This window comes from Chelonia mydas, chromosome 10 (assembly GCF_015237465.2).
Source record: "Chelonia mydas isolate rCheMyd1 chromosome 10, rCheMyd1.pri.v2, whole genome shotgun sequence".
Classification (NCBI taxonomy): Eukaryota; Metazoa; Chordata; order Testudines; family Cheloniidae; genus Chelonia; species Chelonia mydas.
In genome coordinates this window covers 71,779,892-71,803,684 of record NC_051250.2, presented here as the reverse complement: position 1 = coordinate 71,803,684, position 23,793 = coordinate 71,779,892, and the positions used below count along the sequence as shown (strand labels likewise).

The 23,793-nt window shown below is 40.7% G+C and overlaps 2 protein-coding genes and 1 long non-coding RNA gene across 8 annotated transcripts in view; 2 read left to right on the top strand and 1 right to left on the bottom strand.

Moving 5' to 3' along the window:
- CHD2 (chromodomain helicase DNA binding protein 2) overlaps positions 1-9,896 on the bottom strand; it is a 101,991-nt gene extending 92,095 nt beyond the window's left edge. The window contains exons 1-4 of the mRNA XM_037910136.2: positions 9,754-9,896; positions 7,016-7,087; positions 6,118-6,211; positions 1,504-1,561 (exon numbers count right to left, since the gene is read on the bottom strand). The gene's annotated coding sequence lies outside the window, so the exon portion shown is untranslated. The remainder of the gene's footprint in view (positions 1-1,503; positions 1,562-6,117; positions 6,212-7,015; positions 7,088-9,753) is intronic.
- On the top strand, positions 9,099-12,718 carry LOC114019612. 6 transcript variants are annotated; one of them, XM_043523904.1, is made up of 4 exons: positions 9,100-9,369; positions 9,716-10,083; positions 11,208-11,305; positions 11,392-12,718. In XM_043523904.1, the coding sequence occupies exons 1-4, from the start codon at positions 9,333-9,335 to the stop codon at positions 11,426-11,428; spliced, it is 540 nt and encodes a 179-aa protein (XP_043379839.1). In that variant the 5' UTR covers positions 9,100-9,332; the 3' UTR covers positions 11,429-12,718. The 6 variants fall into 6 exon arrangements, 2 of the variants coding, with proteins under 2 accessions (XP_043379840.1, XP_043379839.1); XM_043523905.1 differs by lacking the exon at positions 11,208-11,305 and having other exon boundaries at positions 9,099-9,369; XR_005226977.2 differs by lacking the exon at positions 9,100-9,369 and having other exon boundaries at positions 9,759-10,860.
- Positions 12,719-14,610: 1,892 nt separating this feature from the next.
- The window catches only part of LOC114019613, a 31,816-nt gene continuing 22,633 nt past the window's right edge, over positions 14,611-23,793 (top strand). Inside the window, exon 1 of the long non-coding RNA XR_003564646.3 lies at positions 14,611-14,687. This is a non-coding gene — a long non-coding RNA (uncharacterized LOC114019613). The remainder of the gene's footprint in view (positions 14,688-23,793) is intronic.

The window sequence follows — 23,793 nt, the reverse complement described above, 5'->3', positions numbered from 1 at the left end:
AACCTTCACCCCTCCTTTCCATGACATACCAAGAAGTTATACAGGTTCCCATACTTTTAACAGAGGTCAAGACAGGGTAAGAGGACTGAGGAGGAAGATAGCACAATGGTTTCTGGTGGATAGCATGGCAAAAGTGGGTTTAAAAGATTACGTGCAACATAGTAAGAGATACTGTTCCATGTGTAGGAAGCATTAAAAAAAGCAGTACAAAAAAGAGAAGACAAGTACAGTGGGCAGGGTACAAGGAATAAATAAATAAATAAATAGGAACGATATGTAGCCAGTGAAGAATTAAAAAAGCAAGACACCACACACAATACTAGTTGCACCTACATTTGGCAGGAAGCTCCTTGTATTCTGCAGTACTCTAGTGTGGCAGTTTGGAGATTCTAAACAGCTTAATTTAAATTAAGAACAAAGGTTTTTAATGAATGAGAAGGAGCCAGAAGAGTATGTCACTACCCCCAATTATTTTTATAATTAAAATAAAGACTTATACCTCCTTCACCAATTTTCTGTTTACAATACGCTCCAGGGGTTGTCTAGACAAGGCAGGACTTTTGATGCAGTTTGATTCAGCATAAACACAAAATGCACTGAAAATTAGGGCAAAGATAATGGTATGCAGAGATACGGAGTCAACAAGAGGACTTAAATTTGGGCAGATAAAAGAAACCTGACTCTCAGTACCTGTTTTAAAAAGTCATACAAAGTAGTCCCAGGGTACATTCTTTTTAAAATATAATTCAATAAGGAAGTTGTATTCCCATTTTCATCCCAAATGGTGGCACTAGATATAATCAACTCTTCTCTCCTACTCAAACCTGACAACTATGCATTTTGACGACACAGAGGACTATTCCTAAATGAGACCCTATAAACTAGTTGCTCAATGTGGCAGGCCATACCCTAAACTCATATAGCATCCTTTGGAATAAGAAGGGGAAAAAGAGCTGAGTCTTAGAAAACTCCCTGGAGATAGTTACTAACTAGTCTGCTTAAGGACCCTTGCTGCTGTTGATAGGAGCACACAAGGACAACGCTTGGCTAATGGTATTAATAGGATAATTAAGACATTCATTCTGTTATGTGATTTTCTATTTTTACCACAAATTGAGACATAATATTGATAAAGTATTGTACTATTTGTACAAGGTAACATATTTGATATATTGTAGTCTGTACAAATACAGATTTGATTTAATGTTTTAACCTTTGTTCTCATCAAGAAGTCAAGTCACAAAAATGGAAGATCAAGAGTGCCACAGCATTATATGAAAGATTTAAGATTGATTGAAAATACCATATAAAAAGTGCATTTCATAACATCACCAAAATAAGAAGAGTTTAGGACTCTGGTACTTTTAAATAAACCTATTTTTATTTAAAATATGCTTCAATTCAATCAAGTTTAAGGACATTTTCAATCAATTTTTCAGCAAATTAAACATTATAGCTATAAATCATATATTTTAAATCACAAGTATATTAAGAATAACTTACCAGTGCTTCAACCAACATCAGCTATTTTGTGCATACTGAGATCAATTCCTCACCATACCTGTAGGGGAAAACATACATTAAGAAAACATATCGGAAATCATTAAATAAAACTTAAAATTCACTGATTTTTATGTAAACACCAGGAAGTGCCTAGCAAAAAGCTGCCATCACAATCCCATGTAGTTGGCGGGGAGTATGTAGCCAATAAAAGAGGACCAAAAAGCATACAGCACTTGTCAGAGGACATGCCCTAATCACAATTTGCACCTCAGCGTACTGCTAGGCAATTTGAGAAGGCAAAGATCTTATGGAAACTCTTCCACAATTTAGAACTACCCTCCATATCCTGGATACATTAATCTTCAGTGACACATCAGAGGTGCGATTTGAAAAGAGACTATGTATAGCACTTTTGGAAACCAAGTAGATGGGAAGACTAACCAGGCACCAGTGGAATCTGAAATGGATTCGTGTGTGAAATGCCCTGATGGTTTCGGCCTACGTCTTCCACTTCATTCACTTTCTTAAGTTTGCTAATTACCAAAAAAAATGATACTGCAGTTAAATACAGTACATGTATTTACCAAATTTTGCCATGCACCCAATTTTCCTTGTAAGGCAGCTACAACAGCATAGCAAAACTCTATACCCATTGTCCAGTTTTCTACATGTGGTCAGCTTCAGAACTGATTATCTCAGTAAGAGCCTACTGACAACCCATATCAATAGGTATTAGAATATCAGTACACTATCAGAGACAAGTAAATGGCTCCACCTACAACCACCCGTAAAGCCTCCAGAAAGCAAACTAACACCAAAAGCTCTTTGTGATTACACAACTAGAAAATTTTAAATAAGTTACGCTTCTCAGCTGAGCCAATAATTGATACAGATGCTGTCTGAATCCTAGATCTCCCCCATGACAAAGAACTAATTTAAAAATTAAGAATAAAATTTTCAAAAACATTTAAGAGACTAAGGAGCATATGATTCATTGAAAGTCAACAGGATTTAGGCTCCTAGATCACCTAACTCCTTAATGCTGGCCTTAATCTATTTTATATCAAATGAGTCAAAAATTCTCTTGCTAACAGCAGTTGGCCAACAAAGTTTCTCCCATCACCTTCAAAATCTATTTTCAAGAGAAATGTAACCTTTGATATGAATGTATTCATAATAAATTCTCAATAGTTTTAATATTTAATGTACAGATTTCTAGATTCTGATATTTTACTTCATACTTTTTCCTTCAAGTTACTCCCTTCATTTCATATTTTCCCCTTCCCACATCAGATTTCCATTTTAAACATGTTTTAAATGAACTAGTTCTAACAACGTAATTATAATTTTGTTCATAAAGCCTTGTTTCTTTCCACACATCTGGGTATCCATCAAACTTGACTGGTAACCCGTATGCAACTGACAGTTTACCTAAGTAGAATATATAAGGAGTTTATAGGACTAAAATGTGTATTAAAATGTGATCCAACCACTGCTATTAGATCCAACAGTATATAGCATTCAGCAGTATTTGTTTTATTCAGTGTATTTAATTTCTCATTCAAACAACTGATAGAGGTTCCTCTGCAAAGCAACCTCAAATTCTGTGTGATAACACAAAGATAAGCTTGCTTGTCCAATTGAGTGTTTACATCTATCACTTCCCTCTTCAAAGAAAACAGCTAGCACTAGAGACTTCATAAAAGGCAACTAAACAAAGCTATGGTGAAAGGTTGAACTTCAAAGTCCAATCTTAGAAACTTCTAATAGCGTATCACATTATCTAGGCATCTATTATCTAGGTTCAGAGATCATTTTTGTTCTCATTTAAACATCTGGTTATTTTCATGACGACTCTACTGGGCAATAATCATTTGGCTCTACTCAGGTTATAATGGCCCAGTCAAACACAGGCATACCACAGTTCAATTACAAAGAAAGCAGATTTGAGAACATTAATGTTATTTTAAAGTCAGTACAATTGTGGAAGAAGCAGCTAACATTTGGTAAGCAGATAGTTGTCAAAAGTGTCTACTAGATGAACTGAAAAAGAATGTTGCCAGCAAAAAAAAAGAGAAAGTAGCAGTGGGATGGCAATAATCATATTTCTTGCATTTTCACTAGTGATAGTTTTTCACAACTGTCCAACTACATGCCCATTATACTTTCAATTTCCAACTTTAAGTGTTATCATACTGACACTCAGATATACCAAAACAGCTATTTATCTTATAATCATAGAAAAACACCAATTAATGAACTCAAATGCACCACTAAAATGCTTAAGTTTTATGCAATGCATTCCACTTAGGAAACTGGTCACTAGTAAATATTAATTTAAGCCAAATTCCATTTGCATCTCCCATTTATAGTTTAACTTGATATCTGAATAAAAATAAGATTTTCAATTAGACTAATGGCTCTCACTCTACAGACCAAGTGTACTAAAAAAAAAAACCACTTCCCCAAATCAAAGTATCTGAAATTTCCAGACAGCCTTATGGATGTCCTTTGCACTAATATCTCATTCTACAAGTTATACAACTGGCAGCCTTAGAGACAGAATGCTCTGCTCCATAGACAATGGCTCCTCTCCTTAAGGGATGGCATGCTATCTAGCTCTAAAGGAGTCTTGTACGTCTAACATGGTCTCTTTACTGTGATGCAGTGCAGTCAAGGTGAGGCTCACTTGTTTTTAGATGTCATGTTTTCTGGTTAAATGCAACAGGGACTACAATGATTCCAAAGCATAAACAAACTGTTTTATGAATTCCATGACACGTTAACATGCTCTCAGGTGTCTGAAAGTCAGATCTTTCCTTGGTTTCCTAGAGGTGTGTACAGAGTTGACTGAGATCTATACAATGTATTTAAAGAACAGCTGCCAATATAGTAGATCAAAAGACGTAAGATTTGAATTAAATGGACAAGAAATGAGGATCTAAACAGTCAAAATGATTAGAGAACATTGGAGACCATAGTTTTCACAATATATTCAGTACAAAGAATACCATGGTGGTACAGGACGAGTTCAAGGTCATTAAGATGAAAGGATTCTTTTCCAAATGCCCTTATAAAAGTGTTTGTTAGCCAAACCGGGTCAACTCATGATGTCTAACTTATATTTGTATTTATGAATAGGTCAACCATGACTGATGATTTTGGATCTTAAAAAGGCTTGACCAAAGGAATAAAAATCACGAATTTCACAGATTAAGTGTAAGAATTAGCACCAGGATTTGTGTACACTGTTCTACTATAATTACAAGCCTGTCCTTGGCTTTTTCATCGGTAGATTATTTGAGAGGCCTGGACTTCGTAGCATTCTGTTCCAGCAGACTGAAGATTCACATCAGAAGTCACATGCATGCTATCAAAGATGCCAGATAATTTCTTATAAGGATTCCTAATTCTCAAGTTTCATATTATACAATTACATGACTGACTTGTTAAATTTTACACAGCATCCTCATTCAAAATTTGTTTTCCTGCAGTCTGCTTACATTGTAAGCTATATGACCACTTCTCTATATTAATTAGTTTGATTTGTGTGTCATACTGGCAAGACTTCTCGGTGTAGGTAAAATGGAGACTGACTTTCAACTGCTACAAGCAGAGACACTTGAAAAGTTATATCTGTATCTGAATAGTTAAAGCAATTAGCTGGAACAGGCTAAAATTTACATCCAAGCTAGAATGGATATCTGTACACTATCAGGTGGGAGATCTTATGAGAATTGTGTTGATTTTTGCTAATTTTCAGTTTTATGTAAAACAGTTTTGGGGGTACACTTTAACATATATAATTAATTAAGATTCATTTTAAGGATTCTCAGTTAATTTAAATCTCTTCATCAAGATGATCTTAAGATTTCATGACCTGAATTTGTACATTAGTATGGTAACCTGTAAGAAGAAATCTGTTATTAATACAAGCACCAAGTAAGATCGACAACTCCGAGTTACATTTGAACCACGTTACCTTTCATCAGTCTAAAAAGGTAAGATAAAGAGGTGTCTCAAATTCAAAGGTAGTTGAAAATTAGTCTACTTGAGTTGTAGAAATAACAACGTATCTGGCACTACTAGTGCTCTGGCTTCTCATTTTTATAGCATTAGGGTTTTAGAGGGTAAAACATCCAAAAGAATTTTTTTAAATTAAGTGCATGAAAGCCCAAACAGAAAAAACTTGAAATATGATCATGAAGTAACGAATTCAGGGACAATGTATTCCTGAACTTTATATATACACTTATGTGCTGCTGAATATGGAGAAACATAGAAATATCTGCCTTGGGTTTCTAAATTCTTTACTTTTATTTGCTATGTTACTATGTAATATATTTTAGATGGTACAAACAGATCCATCTCCTTTTACTGAATGGACTGTCCCATAATCTTGAGAAAAGACTGTATTTAGAGGGCACGTTAAGAATATTATGAACTGTATTTAGTATGCACTAAAATTTGAATGCAATTCCTGAGCAAGACACCATTCATTTACTGTGCTAAGTACCCTTTAATGACTTAAACAAATACCACAGCATAAATTTACTGCTTATTTGCTGAAAAAGTGAATTTTAAGAGATTAACAGAATCACTAATATTACGTACCTGATATGAACACTACAGAATTTTGAACGTTTTCTTTTATTCCAGGTTTAACAGACCAGCCACTGGAACCAAGAAACAGTACCCAGGTACAACCCTTTTAAAAAAAGAAACAAAGAAGTTTGTTTAAAAGATCAAAAGCTATCTCAGAAATTCCACCTACGCTTCTGCCATAGGACTATCTAAATGTATTAGTATATTTCTTTAAACACAACTTTTTAGTGACTGCATATTAAAGTTCTCATCTAAAGTATAAAACAAGCACATGGAGAGTAACATCGTGGTACAAAATTAGAAATAATAAATGTAAATAAATTCTTTAAAGAACCTTAAATGTTCATGCTCTTCAAAAAACAGCTAGGCCCCGAGACACTTCTTGTAATTAGTGTGTACGTTGGTTATTCAGTTTTTGATGCCATGTTTAAAATCTACAATATGCCTAGGTGAACTTGTTTTTATTTAAATTTAGAATGCAGAATACAAATGATTTACAAAATTCAGTACATTTTTTCACTTAGGAAAAAGGGTAAATGAAATAGGAAGTTTTCGAAGTAAAGTGATGAGCTTTTTCACCACATTTCAATCAAGATTGTTATAGATGAATTCACCTTTTAAGCTATTAGAACAAAATTAATTTGATAGAATGCCTAAACACACTTTACATTAAATTTTAAAACGGGGCATTTTTTGCATCTTATACCTACATGAAGACATAACATTTAAAATCCAAATAATTTTGTAGTGTACCCCATTCAATTTAATAAGACTTGCAAAACAAAGGTCACTTTTACCTTTTCTAGTAAAGCACAGCAGTAGACAATTAAACATAAACCCCCAAGAATGAGAAAGTAACTGAAAGTGGTAATGATGCTGTGTAAAACTTAGAACAACCCATTCTTACCTAAAAAAATTATGTCTGTACAATCCTCCTGGAAGCCAGTCAGCCATCAAGTAGGTAAACATTTATGGAGTTCTATCTTAAAAAGAAAGAAAGAAAAAAAAAAGACAAAAAAACACAAATGTTACTGTTTTGCTCTAAAAAAGGTTGTAAAAATTACTTGTAAAAATATAAAAAGAACAGCAATTTTTAAGAGAGTACTGAGTTAATACTAAATCAAGACAGTATTGGCCATATACATTATTATAATCTCTGTGGCAACAAAAATATTGGTGTTTTTACATCTGAAGAGAGAGACTGATGATGGGGTGGGATTATGAAACATCACATGCACAGTCCATATTTTTTGCATGAGAAGAGGTAATTGACTGTCCCTCTCCCATTATTTTTACCACTACCAGACCATTAACCATAAAGATGAAATCAAAACTGTAACATATATTTCATAAAGCAAAAGCAGTATTTTTATAGTTTCCCTCAATACTCTCCTTTACTCCATAAAACGCAAAAGCCCTTACAAGCTTTACAAAATTTAGCAATACAAAGTTAAATAAAATCCCCACTATCAACAAACTATGATGTTAAAATGGCTGTCGTCATCTTCTGTGAATTTTTAGCCACAAGTTATTTGATCTCTCCAAGTGAGATATCAGCTTTTCCCTTTAGAGTACAGTTTTTAAAACTTGCAGCATCTTTGACCTTTAATCAGTCCCCAAGCATTGCTCTTTAACACTACAAACACCACCAAGTTTGCCTTTCCTCAAAAGGCTTAACTTAACTGGTTGGCAGTTATTCATCCCCAATATTCCCCAGCCTAGTAAAAGCTTCACAGATAATTCTATGAAGAGTCAGTATTTTAAAGTCATACATATTACACACTGAGGACTCCTACGAGTAAATTCAATTCTCAGTACCTGCTAATATAAATGGAATGCAAATCCTTTAAAGTTTAAAAAAAAAAAAAAAAAAACAGTTTAGCAATTTTGTTTTCAAAACCAATTTAACTATTGAAGCTGAAACAGCATTTGAAGGAAAAACCACAAGCTTTTTTTTAAAAAAAAGTCATTGTGATAAAAATACAGCAGACTTTCACCTAGAACTTTCTTTTCAGCAAACTGTCATACCCTAATACTGCAGAGATGTAACTGTAGTTATAAAACCATTACAATTCAAACCTAAAATGAAGATACACAAATTTGTGTGCAAGATTAACACAATCATGTTTTTAAACAAACATTTCTAAAAATATCCAAGTTTCATTTTCATAATACTCAATTCACATTTACAAGGAATATCATGAAACTGTAGATTTACCTTTCAACTGTTGTATTTGAGAAAGAGCACAAAGACTTTAAAATATTCTTCTATGACTCAACACTAGATAAATTACAATAAATATGGCTACATACCATCTCCAATTAATACAAGAGTAGCTACTTTATTTACCTTGTAATATTCTACAGTAACTTTTTATAGATTTGGTATTTGAACATTATCCTAAAACATGTGAGTAATCATTAAATATGTGAGCAAATATGAAGCAAACACTAAATATTCCATTTAAACTTTTCCTTTTAAATGAGTGTGATAACTATTATTGAACACAAGCTCTAAATTATAAAAACAGTTACACTTGAACAATGATCAAAATGCTATGCAAATAACCGCAGCCTGAGTAGCAGAAAAATGCATAAATTAAATACCAAATACAAAATGACACTTTAGCAAAGGTGTTTTTTTTAATAACTACATAGTTCTCAGTGTCATTTGCAATTAGTTACTTTCACATATTATTCATTTTAAGAAACCAATTTTCCTTCTGCAGAGCAGTCTAATTCACGACTGTAATTTTTTTTAAACTTTAAACTGTAGAGTTGGCATAAACAAGGCTGTTTTACAAGATTTCTAAGTTTATATAATGCCAGTTTAACCACAGCACTATACTGCGCTTAAATCTCAGACTTTTGTTTAAAGCTCTGTCTCCAAACTATTTTTTTAGATAAATTAAAAATTTAATTGATCGTTTCAGTAAAGTACTGAAGCTCTCTCTTCTGCAGCCTGCTTTCGCTCACGGGTGCAGAAAGAGTTAAAAGCCAACACCCCACAAAAAAAAAAAAAACAAGTTTTATTTTTAAGAAACAGACATGGCGTCTTTGTTCTTACAAACTAGGGAGAGTAGATCCCCTTTTCAGCAGCAAGGGGCTACAAATGTTCTTTAAAGAACTATTTTAGGACCTTAGGACTTGGGGCTAAACATATAGTAAAGTCTACCGCCCCACTCCTCGTTAGTGTTGCACTGGAGTTAGTAACTGGTCTGCAGATGCCCCCTTGCCATGGTGCACTGGAGACGGACTGGGGTGCGCCCCCTCTCCAGTAGTCCTGCACTAGGGCCCAGGGACTGGTTTGCAGCCCCCCCCCCTTAGTACTCCATGTGGGGACTAGGAGCCAGGGCCCCCTTAATGCTGCACGGGAGGGGAGCTCTGCATGCCGAGTCTTTAGGGAGCTCGCAGAGCCGTGGGCTCCCTCCGGCTCTGCAGCACCCCGCGGCCCCCCAGGGCGAGAGACGCCCCCCTCAGCGAAAAGGGGTTGCAGCGCTGGAGGGTGCTCGCTCCCGGCTCTCCTAGCCCAGGGCGGAGGGGGGAGGGGGGCAGGAATCTCCCCTCCCCCTCCCGGCTCCAAGGACATTTTGTTTTTCCTCTCAAGGACAAAGAACAATGCGGCGCAGAGACGGAACCACTCACCAGCAATGCGGAGACCGGCGGCGGCGGCCCGGAGCGTCGGGCGCCGTTCCCCTCCTCACCCTGCCTGCGGCGGCGTACGACTCGCCGCCCGCCGGCCGAGCTCGAGGCGCCGACAGAGATTCGCAGCTCGGCGCCATCGCCCTCCGCCCGCCCGCAGCCCCGTACGGAGCGCTCGGCTCGCCGCTCTCCGTCTCCCCGGAACCCCTGAGTGCCGGGCCCGAAGTGGCCCGCGAGGCCGGTGCCCAGGTGCCTCCCCGACTCCGGCGACCCGAGCGGCGGCCGAACCACCTGAGAGTCGGGTTGCGGCTGCCTCCCCGGCCATCTTGTGCGGTGTGTGTGAGAGAGAGTCTGTCTCTCCTGTCTTCTCTCAACTCCTTCCTCCCCTCCCCCTCACAACATGGCCGCCCGAGTCAGTACTCACTGCGGCGGGGAAGGGGCTGGGCCTGCGCTTCTACCCCCTGCCTACCGCTCATTCCCCCCCCTTCCTGCCTTCTGCGCGTGCGCCAACCACTGCTCTCCGCCGGCCCCGATGCTCCCGCCCCTCCGGGCCCGGCGCGCGCCGCTACCATTGGCTGCGCTCCTCCCTCCTTCCTCCTCCCATCCTGGGCCCGCGCGCAACTCAGCCGCCGCTTGCTTATTGGCCGCCGCTTCCCACTGGTCTTTCCACCCTGCCTGCCCCACCGCAAGCTCAACGGTCGCAGCACAGTGTGGTGAGCGCGAGCCGCGTCTGCCGCTCCCTATTGGCTCCGCTCCTTCTCTCGCGCCTCCTCCCGTCACCCACGGCCTCGCGCGAGTCCTGTGCCCCTCTCCGAAGCCCTACCCAGGCTCTGCTTGGGGGAAGGGTGGGACGCATGGGAGTAGTTGCGGTGCTGCTACATCCTGGGAAATTTCCCAAGATCTGGGGAACTTTGGAGTAAAATGTTTCAGCTTGGGAAATTGGGAATTTTCGTTCACAACCTAAACAATGCTGGGAAAGGTTTCAGAGTAACAGCCGTGTTAGTCTGCATTCGCAAAAAGAAAAGGAGGACTTGTGGCACCTTGAAAATTTCACAAAAAGTAAAAGACTGTCCAAGTCTCAAAAATCCTGGGAAGCCTTCTTAAAAAGTAGTAAGTAAAATACTTGTGCTTCTTTTAAATTTCCCTCAAAATGTGTTCAATTCGATTGGTGAATATGTGTCACGTGATTTTCATAAGCGGGCTATGCTGCTCTCCTATTGGTGGTGCTTCAGTACTGTATCATGAGGGCACAAGTGAAGTGACAAGCCTGCACACATGCACTCACAACAAACCAACCTCAGCAACAGCTGGCTGGCGGGTAATGAGGGGATGGTTATCAAATGTATCTTCTAGGTAAGGTTCCTACCAATAATTAAATATATTGCAATACTTACTGATTATGATTAGTTTCTTGATCTGTCATTAAATCTCTAAAATTTTGTATTTCGTGCTTGCAGTTGCACAGAGAATGTGGAGCAGAGGGTTGGGCTGTTCCTAAATTTGTAACAGCACCTTCCTGCAGGCAAATATTAAATATCTTCGCCTACTGTGTTAGGTAATAATATATAATATGTTCCTTTCTTTGATTTAAATATAAATTGAAATATACATTATACTAATTATGGCATTCCATTATTTCAGATATCTCTTTCCATTTTTTATCTACGTAAAAAATTAATAAAGAGACCTGTAAGGCTGGTGAGAAGATGAAGAGGACTGCAGGAGTAGACAAAGATCCGTCCACGTCAAAATGAAAACAACGGGGTAGCACCGCCGACAGAGTGTTGAAGACTCAGGGTGAACTTCCACCAAAAGAGAAGCCATCTACTTTAAAAAAAGCCTTTCAAGACTCGTGGCTTCAAGAAGGTAAATACAAAGACCACTGCAGAAAGTAGAAAACAATCGATTATTAGCTTATTGCAAATGTTGTGATGTAAAAATCCAGGCAGGTACTAGTGAGATAGATAAGAACGCTAATGGTAAAAAACATAAAAGGTTGAGACAGTATCTAATAAGAAGAAAATTGATGATATGTTTAATAAACAAGATTGTGAAATTAAAAAAGCACAAAAATTTGAAAAGCAAGTTAAAAATGCAGAGATTAGAATGGCCTGTTACTTTGCTGCACACAATGTCAGTATTCAATCTGAAGAACGCTTGACTGAAGTAGTTAAAAAATGTTTCCCTGATTCCAAAATTGCTGAGGCTGTAACAATAAAGAAAGATAAATGTACTGCTATAATTAGCAACGTTTTGGCGCAAACTGAGACTGAGGAACTTGTAGAAAAATTGAAAGTTAATGAATTTAGTGTATTTGTGGATGAATCTCCTTCAGGGAATAAATATGACAACCATAACACTCAATTCTAGTGTAGTTATAAGGTCAGCTTTGAAAGCAAAGCAAGAGAAATGTTCTAATTTTGTAATTACTATTAAGCACTTGTATTTACATTGTAAAAATATGTACAGTAAAAATGACAGTGATAAAACTAGTAAAAATATTAATGATGGTAATGATGTTCCTAGTGACGACTCAAACTATGAGTCAGCAAATGGATAAAACTCAGAGATTATAATAATAAGGAAAATTAAATAAAAGAGTGTTATTTGTTCTTTCTGTTTGCTTTTTTATAATCATATGTTTACTTTCAAAGTAACTTTAATGTACAGTACACTGCAGGGCACATGCTGTACTTATTAATACTTTTGTTTTTAAAATAGTGAAATTTGTGTAAAATACATCATTTTTTATAATTTCAGTCCTACTCCTCATGTGTTAAATATTTTATTTACTGTATAAGTAACATAAGTTTAAAATTGAAAAACATGTCTATATGTATAAAAATTATAATAAATGTGAAATATCTCGAACGAATAAGAATAAGTTGGATATAATATATATTATATAGTTATTTAAAACACACATATTACGTTCCTTTGAGATTTTGAAATAAAAAACTTTATCTGGGAATTTTTCACCAGTTTTGGGAAATTTTTAGCGCTAGGTTGGGAAAAGTTGGCATCAAGATATAGAAGTTGTGACTGGTCGGCCTGTGGAGCGCTCTGGACACAGGGTTCAATGTTACCGGCTAAAAAACACCTCCGGACCCGCTCCTACCTCGGTCATCACCCCCAACCCTGGTCAGCGCCACAAAACCACCTCAATCCCTGACCCAGTCCAGACAGTGCCACCAAAACCACCTCCCAGCACAACCCAGCCTTTTCCCCCAACCCTGGCCAGTGCCACCGAAACCACCTCAAGCCCCAACCTGGGCATCCCCCCCTTACCCTGGCCAGTCCCACCAAAATCACCTCACACCCCAGGCATAGCCCCCTACCTTGGCCAGTGCCATTGGAACCACCTCAGGCATCACCCTCTACCCCAGCCAGTGTCACCAAAACCACCTCGTGCCCCACCCCAGGCATCACTCCATACCCTGGCCAGTGCCATCAGATCTACCTCGTGCCCCAGCCTAGGCATTGCTTCCTACTCCAGCCAGTGCCACTGAAACCATCTCATGGCCCAGCCCAGCCCAAGCATTCCCCGCAACCACAGCCACTACTATTGAAACCATCTCACGCCCCAGCCTGGTTATCACTCCCTACCCTGGCCAGTGACACCAAAACAACCTTGTGCTCCCTACCCTGGCCAGTGCCACTGAAACTGCCTTGTGCCCCACCCCAGCCACCACCCTCTACACCCCCCCAGTGCCACTGGAATCACCTCACATGCCAGGCATCGTCCCCTACCCTGACCAGTGTCACAAAAACCACCTCACTTGCCAGCCCAGTCCAGTCATTGCCCCTTACCCTAGCCAGTGCCACTGAAACCACCTCACACCCCGGCCCAGACATTGCTCTGTACCCCAGCCAGTGCCATTGAAAAACCACCTTGTGCCAGATGTCACCCCTTACCCCAACCAGTGCCACTGAATCCATATCCCAGCCTGAGCCAGGCTTCATCTACGCTGGCCAGTGTCACCAAAACCACCTCATGTGACAGCCCAGGCATTGCCTCCTACCCTGGCCAGTGCCACTAAAACCGCCTCGTGCCCTGCCTCAGGCATCATCTCCTACCCCAGCCAGTACCACCGGAACCACCTCATGCCCCAGGCATTGCCCCCTACCCTGACCAGTGCCACCCAAACCATCTCACTCATGCACCAGCCCAGCCTGGGCATTGCCGCCTCCCCAGCCAGTGCCACCAAAACCACCTTGTTTCCCAGCTCTGCTTGGGCATCACCCCTTACCCTGGCCAGTGCCATGGAAACCACCTCACACTCCAACCCAGCCTGGCCATTACCCCCTACCCTCATCAGTGCCACCAAAACCATCTTGTGCCCTTGCCTGCCCTGGGTATCACTCCCGCTCTCCCAAATTTGTTCCATGGATATTCTAACTATTTTGCATGTGAGTAGCTTTGTCCCTTATCTTGTACGGGTGCACTCTGTGTTGTGAACTTTATTCTTTCATTTCTTATTTATTCCTAAATCACCTCCAAAGACTTTACAAGTGAAAGAAAATTAACAATAAAAAAATTAAAAGAGCTTCTTTGCTCCTCACCTCAAAAAATGTCTACACTAATTTATATTTCCATCCTTATTGCAAACTATTAACATTTCCCTAATGTAAGCACAGTATTGACAGTTGCAAGTGTTCAAAAATTATAAATCCAGCCCCTCAGTATCATGACATTGTTTTAAAAATCATGAAATAAAAAAAATCCTGGGTGCTTTTTAATTTCCCCTCTTATTTTTGACCCTTTGGGGGTACACATGCATTATATTTTCAAGTTACTGTGAGAGCTGGAAACGTACTTTTTTAATGAAAGCTGAGATTGTCATGTATGCATGTGATTCCAGGAGCTGAGGTTTTAAGAAAACCATAAAATGTCACAAGAATTTGGATAAAATCATGAATTGACAACACGGAAAACGGTAAGGGCCAGATCCTCAACCTGTGTAAATGGTTAGTGAAATGTCTCATTTCACATATACTCAGCATCTTCATTTTGAAGTACAATTGGCCAAGATGGCTGTCTGTTGTTTACTCCCAATTCTGATATCAGCTCTTTATGTCTAAAAAGTGGTAGGTGGGACTCTCCCTTTCATCTGGCTGGAGATGGGCAGACCTTACATTGAAGCAGCTGGTTAGGAAATCGGTGCCCCCCCCCGGACATATCTGGCTCATTCTGTGGCCAAGTGTTATGCAAATCAGACTAGAAGATCACAATGATCCCTTCTGGCCTCACAATCCTGCTGTGTCCAGATCACTTTCCTTTTAAATTCCTCTTCTGTGGCCTTGTGTTTTTTTAAATCTCCCATCCATCACCATGTTCCTGTGCTTCTGTCTTCCTGGAAGGCAAAGCAGCAATAATCAAGTGGGTAATCCCCCAGCCAGGCTTGAGTCCTAACAATGGAAGACTAAATCCTGGCCTTCCATTGAGTTCGGTCTTCCCTCTACGCCTCACATACACACGTGTCTGTTTAACTAGCCATTCCTCTATCTGCCCAATTCGACACATAACTGTATTCAGCTATTCTTCTGCGCACCCACTACACCTGGGTTTAGCTACCTCTTCTTCAACATATGCATCCCCACATCACACAGCACTCAGTTACATCTATGTTCAACTACCCTGTCCACTGATATCCCCCCTCAAGTGGGTTGCTCTACTGCTATCTCCCGCACTGCATCAGTCACGATATTCCCCTTTACCAGGCATGAAATACCAGAAAATATATAAGCATGCTATAATGAGCATGTACGTACTTTAGCTGCCCAGTTTGTTTGACATACAGGGTTTTTTCTTTCTTTGTGCTTTTTCAGCCATTTAAAATTGTTTCAAGTTCTGTTACGTTCACAAAGTGAGATGGCTCATCCTCCATTTTGCGTAAGGAGGATGTAACAAGAACACCACCAATGCTAAAGAAGATTATGGAAGGTTCTGGGGGTGGGGGGCGGGGGAACTGTAGGGCCTTGAGATTTCATTGCTTTTAATGGTACCCCAGCAGTTCTATGACAGTTGGAATTTTGGCATTTGGAGGCCAACTATGACTTCTTAAGTATCAGGCTCCTTAAACCTAGGAGCAGGAGGAATCTGGTTGGCTGGGAGGGCGTCAGATCACTCTTCACTAACAGGTCCTTGAGGATGGAAAGATTCTGATCTGAGAGGAGTATTTCCTTCTGAACAGATTGGTTGGGCAGCGCCTCAGGGGTGACAGAGGGAAGCAAGATGGGTTCTTTCTTGAAAGAGGGAAAGGACGGGGTGGAACGGCTTGCTTTATAGTTTTCAGAGTAGCAGGTGTGTTAGTCTGTATTCGCAAAAAGAAAAGGAGTACTTGTGGCACCTTAGAGACTAACCAATTTATTTGAGCATCCGATGAAGTGAGCTGTAGCTCACGAAAGCTTATGCTCAAATAAATTGGTTAGTCTCTAAGGTGCCACAAGTACTCCTTTTCTTTTTGCTTTATAGTGTGAAAGAAGGTCAGATGTGCTCCCTGGTTGGGTAGAAGAGTGGATATTACTGCTTCTTGGTGGGAAAATATAGCAGAAGGACTGTTCTTTACAGATAAAAGAGTAGAAAGTCAGCTTTCTGGTGAACATGGAGGGCAGAAAGTCTGCTCTGTGGTTTTGTAAACCAGGGCCCCAAACCTGCAAATTTTAGTGCCACTGAACTCAATGGAACTTCTCGTGCGCATGTAGTTATTCATATCTGAAAGTGTTTGCAGGGTTGGAACCTAGATGTTTACTTCCTGGTAGAACATCAATAGGAAAGGAAAAGAAGAGAAAAGACAACAGGCTAAAAAATATCCAGGCTAAAACAAGAATAAAACAAAAATAGGACACACAATTTACATATTTATTTGTAGCCAGGTTTGAGGGATGCAACATCCCAGTAAGACTAATAGCAGGAATTCTAGGGTTCATCTTCTAGTCTCTCTCATTTCCATTATTTATTTTGGGGCATTTTGGTACTTCCTAGAAAATTGTTTATTATACATTTATTTAAATTGTGATGGCATACAGTAAATTTGAGCAACTGAAGTGAGTGCAAACATTTTAAAAATTCACAAAAGCTTACATTTCCACATTGCAACCATAAAAAAAAGCCACTTACCACATTGCTGCTACATGTGACCAAAAACTGAACTACAGAGAGCATGAACAGGAAGTGATACACGCTATAACTTTTAACTTACAGTGGATGGCAAGAATGGGACCTAAATTCCACTGAAACTTCCTTAAAGTATGTGACACTTCTCTTTCAGAGTTAATTTTTAAAATCAATTATTGAAAAAATACAGTTGGTGTTTTATACGTTGTTTTAGATTTAAACTGAAAAGCAGAAACCCTAAAATTTAGTGAGGAAAGAACAATTATTTATGTATTTAATTATTAGTTCCTTCTCTGTGCCAGCCCTGGTGCAGGTTACAGCATCTTGGGGGCTGCTCTAACTTGCATTAGCTGCATACAATCTCTGTTTCATGTATTGCATGCTGGGTAATAACATAAGAGAACTCCATGTTTCAAAAACTACACTGGGTCTTTATTAAGAGAACTATTTACAGACCAGCTGCAAGTGTAGTCAGCATTCAAGTCATGCAAACATACTGACTTCCTGGTACCCTTTCCAAATTCTTCCCTCCTGCAACTGGTGCTCTTTCCTCCAAGCTCCATGCAGATTGTTACCTCTTTCCTTTTAATTTTTTGTTATTGTGTCTTTTGTGCCAGTGTTTGCTGACTTGCTGGGGACAGAGGTTACTAACACATAGCCCACCCTGTGGACATGGCCTTTACTGCCAGGCCATCATGCTGCAGAATTTCAGTGGCATTATAGAGACAGTCCACTATGTCAATGTGGGCAACCACAAACCATGACACATATTGTTGAGGACTGCAAAATGTCTCAACTTACTGGAGGTCTTTGTGCCTTGAACATCGTTGATAAGAACGCTGTGGCTTGTCTTGACCGAATTGCATACTCCAAATAAATAAGGGCTCATAGTCCTTCAAGTATGGTGGTCTTTGAACCGTCTCCAATTTCTTGATTGTGTTATCGCTGGGTGGGAGGATGGGGAGGAGAGTTGCTTCCAGCCTGTGGCTGTCTTCTTTCTGCTTGTCCTCTGTATTGCTCATAATCCTTGTTTCTTCTGATTCCTACATTAGGCCAGCTGATACTTGAAGCTCTTTCTAAGTCCTCCTGCTCCTGGCCTTGCGCCATGTGTCTGAGAATACTGACTGTCGGTCACTACTACACAAGTTTCTTCAGTTTTGTCTCCACCACTGTCCTGGGTCTGTAGCTACCTCATGTGATCTGTGTCCCACTGATGCTTGGACAATTGCCTTTTACCACTGCTTTGTGTGGCTATGTGCTGGTTAGACTCTGGCCTGCTCACCTATGCTCACTTGGCTCATTTGTTGTAGCGAGCCACCTGCTTAGCTTGGCATTTTCTTAATAGCTTCTGTGTAATGTCCATCAGCTCTCCACTGGGTTACAACAGTCTATCCCATAATGGGAAGCAGAGTTTTGGTTCTCTGGCGCATCACTCCCAATGCTGGACTACTATCTAGTGCCTGGGACGATGTGTTGTGATGGTCTAACATCACAGTAGGGATCTCTTCCTGTCTATTTTGCCTTTGTCATAAGTCTCTTGGCTGTCTTTACTGTTGACTCTACTTTCCTGTTGGACCCCTTCACATCCTTTGGTCTGGGCATTTCCTTAACAATGCTCAAATTTTCAGGTTCCAGTCAGAGTCTCTCAGAAGTCACCAGATGTCCAGTGTAGGGGATATGTAAATGAGTGGCCTCATCCTGGACACACACTCCCCATGTGGCCTTGGGGCAGTCCTGCAAGTGGCCCCTCACCTTGGTTTCCTTTTTGGGTCCCCAGTAATTCCATATGAGTTTATCCTCCAGTCCATCATAGTTTATTAACAATATAGTGCAAATATAGTGCAAAAGTCCATAACCAAAAGCCCCAAAACATAGTCCCTATCACCCCCAGTGTGTGTGGTCTTTAAAACCCATTCTTGTATGTGGCATTCACTACTTCATTGCCAGTGTTTGACCCTAATACAGATTTTTTTAACACATTGGCTGCTGTTCATCCAGTAGGTTGACTCAAAAGAACAACTGAATTTGCCTCCCTGGGTGGTATATCTACGTGACCAAATTGAAGTGCCCACATGCGCCTCTTGCTCTGTGGAGGGCTATCAGTATGTATGCAGGTGTCCTGTGTTTGAGGGGATCCCTCCTATATGTGTGCCCAGGAGGAGAAGTACAACTGCAGAATAGGTCAAAAGGACCAGCTGCTTCTATCTCATCGATTCCAGTGCAGTTATCAAAATGGAAAATTCCGTGAAAAGAGTAACCTATAATATGAATGGACAATATTGTGCAGCAACTAATTAAACAAGTTATAACTGTTGGGGAAACTAGACGTGCAGTCACCACTCCAAACTTCATTTTAAACTTATATTAAAACACTATGATTTGGCAGACAGTTATCACTCCAGTTTCCATTTTTGGAACATTGCCGTAATGAACAGTCATTCAGACTATGGCTGTGTACCCGATAAGTTACATAAAGATGGAGTATGGAGGATCCAATAAAGTTTCCTATTTTTCAGGTTCATCAAGCCCCTGAAAGGGTATAAACTAAATCAGGAGCTACTCTTTGATGTGTTCCACCAAATTTCCCTTCCATCTTTGTTTCTAATGGCCTCCACAATGTAACATTGTAAGTACGCAAAATGGAAGGTTGTAAATATGACAATGCAGAAAACCACTTTATTCTACTTATTTTATCCTTATACTTATGTATCCGCCAGTTGTCTGTATTAACTAAAGCTCATATGTGTGTGTTCCACCAATTTTATCTTTTTAATTAACTCTAAATAGCTGCCTGAAAAAGAACGTATCTGTGACAAGTGCATAATTGTACCCCAATACATCATCGATTATGTTAATTGATCAGGCTGTACCAGCTTTGTTTTCACCACACCTGGACTCTGTCAGTCCTCATCTGTCCCCCAGCCTCTGAGGCCAGGCTGATGGCACAGGCATTCACACCTAGCAGTACTTGCCAAAAGGTGTGGCAAAGATTTTCCAGTGGCTGGATGGCTCATGTAGCTCAATATGCCAGAACCCATACTTGACATCGCAAACACTGAACACTTTTGCTGTGGATAAATTAGATAGTATGTCTCCAGTCATTAGTGACTTCTTTTCAATGCTCTGATAAGTGCTTTTGGGTCAATGCAGCTTCTCAGTTTAGCTGAAGGTTTTCTCACCACTGCTAGGCTGCTGATCCACTCTGTGCTAGTTTCAGCAATTCTAATGCCTCTTCTTTACAGGCTTGCCAGTTCCCTCTTCAGTGGCTCTATACGGTCTATTGGAACCAACTATTTTGGTAGTCTCATGGGCTGCACATGGATGTCTATTTCTAACTTCATCTTGCTGTCTAGATGTCTATCTCCCTGAAATATGTCCTTAGATTCTCTTAGAATGTTGGACATGGCCCATGGTGACCATTCTCCTTCCTCTCTCACATTGGGTGTATTCTGGTGTACTGTGATCAGATCCCTGGCTTGCACGCCTCTGCTGCCCTACAGTGGGTGGCACTCCTGTGTGTCTACTACTATAAAATCCAAATGATAATCTCTCTTGTTTTTGCCCACTGGCCTTAGAATGGTTTTATTATACATCACGAGCATTTGGTCACATTTCTCCAGCCTAATATTTCTGCTTATCAGTGTTGCTGGGATTACGCTGTAGTTGGCTCCACAATCCAGCTGGAATCAAACTGATCGTTGTTCTGATGGCATAGTTGCAAATACGACAGTTGAATGGCTGGCAGCCTTCTTTTGCATTGCCTGTACATTGAGAGGCTTTGGATCTGCTAGAGCAGGGATCGGCAACCTTTGGCCCGCGGCCCGCCAGGGAAAGCTGCTGGCGAGCCAGGCCAGTTTGTTTACCTGCCGCATCCACAGGTTCGGCCGATCGCGGCTCCTACTGGCCGTGGTTCGCTGCTCCAGGCCAATGGGGGCTTCGGGAAGCGGCACGGGCCAAGGGATGTGCTGGCCGCCCTTCCTGCAGCCCCCATTGGCCTGGGACGGCGAACCGCGGCCAGTAGGAGCTGCAATCAGCCAATCCTTCACACGCTGCAGGTAAACAAACCGGATCGGCCCGCTGGCAGCTTTCCCTGGTGTACCACATGCCAGAGGTTGCCGATCCCTGTGCTAGAGTCACACTGCAGATATTCTCCTTTTCATTGGATGTCTCTACATCCTCAGTCACTTCATGTACTGCTGCTTTTTTCTTTCTAAGGTAGCTGCGGCATTGGGATACAAAGTGATTCTGTTTCCAACACCCCTTGCATTGTGGCACATAGGCTGGGCATTTTTCTTTCTGTCTCTGATGTTGCTTTCCACAGCAAATACATTGAACCATGATGCCTGCATTCTCAATCACTTTGCCTCTCTCCTGTATCCTGGATTCCTTTATCTTGAGACTGTGTACTTCTTCCGTACTAGTGGCTGATGTTATTTTGATCCTTTCCCTGGCAGTTCAACTGCCCTTGCTGTTTGGAGGCATTTCTCTAAGGTTAGCTCTGTGTCTCTCAAGAATCTCTCCCACAAGTTGGAATTACATGCCCACAGAAAAATCCTGTCTTTATTTAGGGAATCTTTAATGTCTCTAGAGTTACATGTGGATGTCAGAGTTCTCAGCTCTGTAGCCTAAATATCTATTCCTCTGCTGCTTCTCGGTTTTGGGTAAAAAAAACAGTATCCCGCTACAGTTTTATTCTGTCGGGGACCACAGTACTCAAATAGCTTTATCAGCTGTTCTGGTGTTTCAGGCATTACTCTTGGCAACAGCATCTTACTCACTTCTCATTTTTCTCCCCCCATCCTCTATCAGAAAAGCTTTACCTTCATTTTTTATCTTTATTCCCCATGCAGAAAATGTTTAAACATTACTTAGTTCTTAGCAAGATAAAGGCTATGTTACATCCTTTATGCTGTATATTTATTTAGTTTTAATTTTATTTTGTATTGCATTTGACTGTTTTTTCAGGTAGTGTATAAATATGCTACACCCTAACCAAATTAAAGTGATGAAGCTTGAACAAATGCACAAAAAAGTGAGTTGATGGGCCTGATTTACTACTCTGTCACAGCAATGTTACTCCATTGACTTTAGTGGAATTAATTCCAATTTACACCAGTGTAAATGAGGGAATAATCAGGCCCATGGTGCAAACTTCTCCATTCATTTTGAAACTTCTGTAAGAGATAAACCTACTTTGTCTGGAAGTTTGATTTTGTGGCCCAAATATTGCTCACTGTACTCACATGAGCAGTCCCACTGGAAACAGTGGCATGTGTAAGAGAATCAGGATTTGTCTCAATAGCTTTAATTTCTCTTACATGATGTGTAATTTTTGTCAGTGGACCAAAACCAAAACTCAAGACCTGCATGTTCTTTAACTTGGGAGTTCAAGATTCATATCAGTTCTGAACTTTCGCAGAGTTTGGGAAGATGGGATTCGGAATTTGTTTTAGCCACTATACAGTTTGTAAGCTCTTCTGGGCAGAGACCATGTCTTCTGTGTGTGACCAGAGGTGAAAGTAAGCTGGTACGCCCCGGTACGGCGTACCGGCAAGAGCCAGTGCGCCGTATCGGGGTGAATTGTCTTCCCCAGGTGCAATTTAAAGGGCCTACGGCTCCCAGCAGTGGCTGGAGCCCCCGGCCCTTTAAATTGCTGCCAGAGACCTGGAGAAGTGGCAGTGGGGTTCCGGGGACGATTTAAAGGGCCCAGGGTTCCGGCTGCCGCTACCGCCCAGGGCCCTTTAAACCGCTGCCAGAGCCCTCGGCTGCCACTGTTACCCCGGCAGGGGGAGGAGATGGGGAAGGAGGCACTTACTGGTACAGGGTGGGAGAGGGCTGGCTCTGACCTCCAGCCCCGCCCCTTCCGTCTGAGGCCCTGCTCCTTCCGGGGGCCAGAGCCAGCCCCAGCCCAGCCCCATACCGGTAAGTCCCTAGACTTACTTTCACCCCTGTGTGTGACAGTCTAGTTCAACAGGGCTCTGATCCTGACTGAAGCCTCTAAGCACTGCCACAATATACATAAATAATAATAATAATAACAGTAAAGTTCAAAGTAACACTCAGATCTGTGTTGGGATTCAGATCCAGGCCTTTGACTCAGCCCATATATAAGTAAGGCAAATACAAAAACACACAAACTCACTAAGAATGTATATTTTTGTATAATATTTGTAAAATAAGGGAAATAACTTTTTTATTTTTATGTTTTAACACTGAAAACCAAGACCAGGCTAATATGGTGAATTTACTAATATTTTTATTGTGTTCCTATTTGGAATTATAAACCTTTATAGCGACAACAAAAGCTTGGATCAAGAATAATCAGAAACACATTCTCATCAGGCAAATGCAGTTGGTGAACATGTGGTGGTGGGGGGGAGAACCTTTTCCAGTCTGCTAAACCAAACTTCAGTGGTTTTGCAGTTTATACAAAATGAAACTATTTAGCCTATGCAGCTCTGACTTTTGATATTCCCTTTTTCAAGAAAAAAAGCATTAGCAAATGAAAGTAATACGGTGTACCTGAAGTGAAAAAGGGGCCAAGAAATTTTAAAGGGCTTAATTCTCTTTACCAAGTCCGGTGAAGAGAATCTGAGTGCTTAACTTGACAGTCACTAAATATCAAAAGCTGATATTATGCTGGCACCTGTGATCTAATGGATTGAGCTCAGGCCTGAGCGCCAAGACCTTCTGAGTTGTAACTTTGGCCCACTAACTTCTTTGCTTTAGTTTCATATCTGTAAAATAAGGGTAATAATACTTGTTTGCCTGCTGTTGTGAGGATTAGTTATGGCGCTGCTCCTTATGTGGAAGCCCCACTGATTTCCATAGAGATTATGTGATTTTAAAAAGCCCGATGCTTTTAAAACCCTTGAAAATGTGAAGTTCTGTGTTATTGCTAAAGGCTACCACATTCATATTAGCTA

Coding starts and splice junctions, on each gene's coding strand:
- LOC114019612 (XM_043523904.1), top strand. CDS start 9,333: ATGCCCCCTTGCCATGGTGCACTGGAGACGGACTGGG. Junction 9,370..9,715: donor TGCACTGGAGACGGACTGGG/GTGCGCCCCCTC, acceptor TTTCCTCTCAAG/GACAAAGAACAATGCGGCGC. Junction 10,084..11,207: donor CTCCCCGGCCATCTTGTGCG/GTGTGTGTGAGA, acceptor TCGTGCTTGCAG/TTGCACAGAGAATGTGGAGC.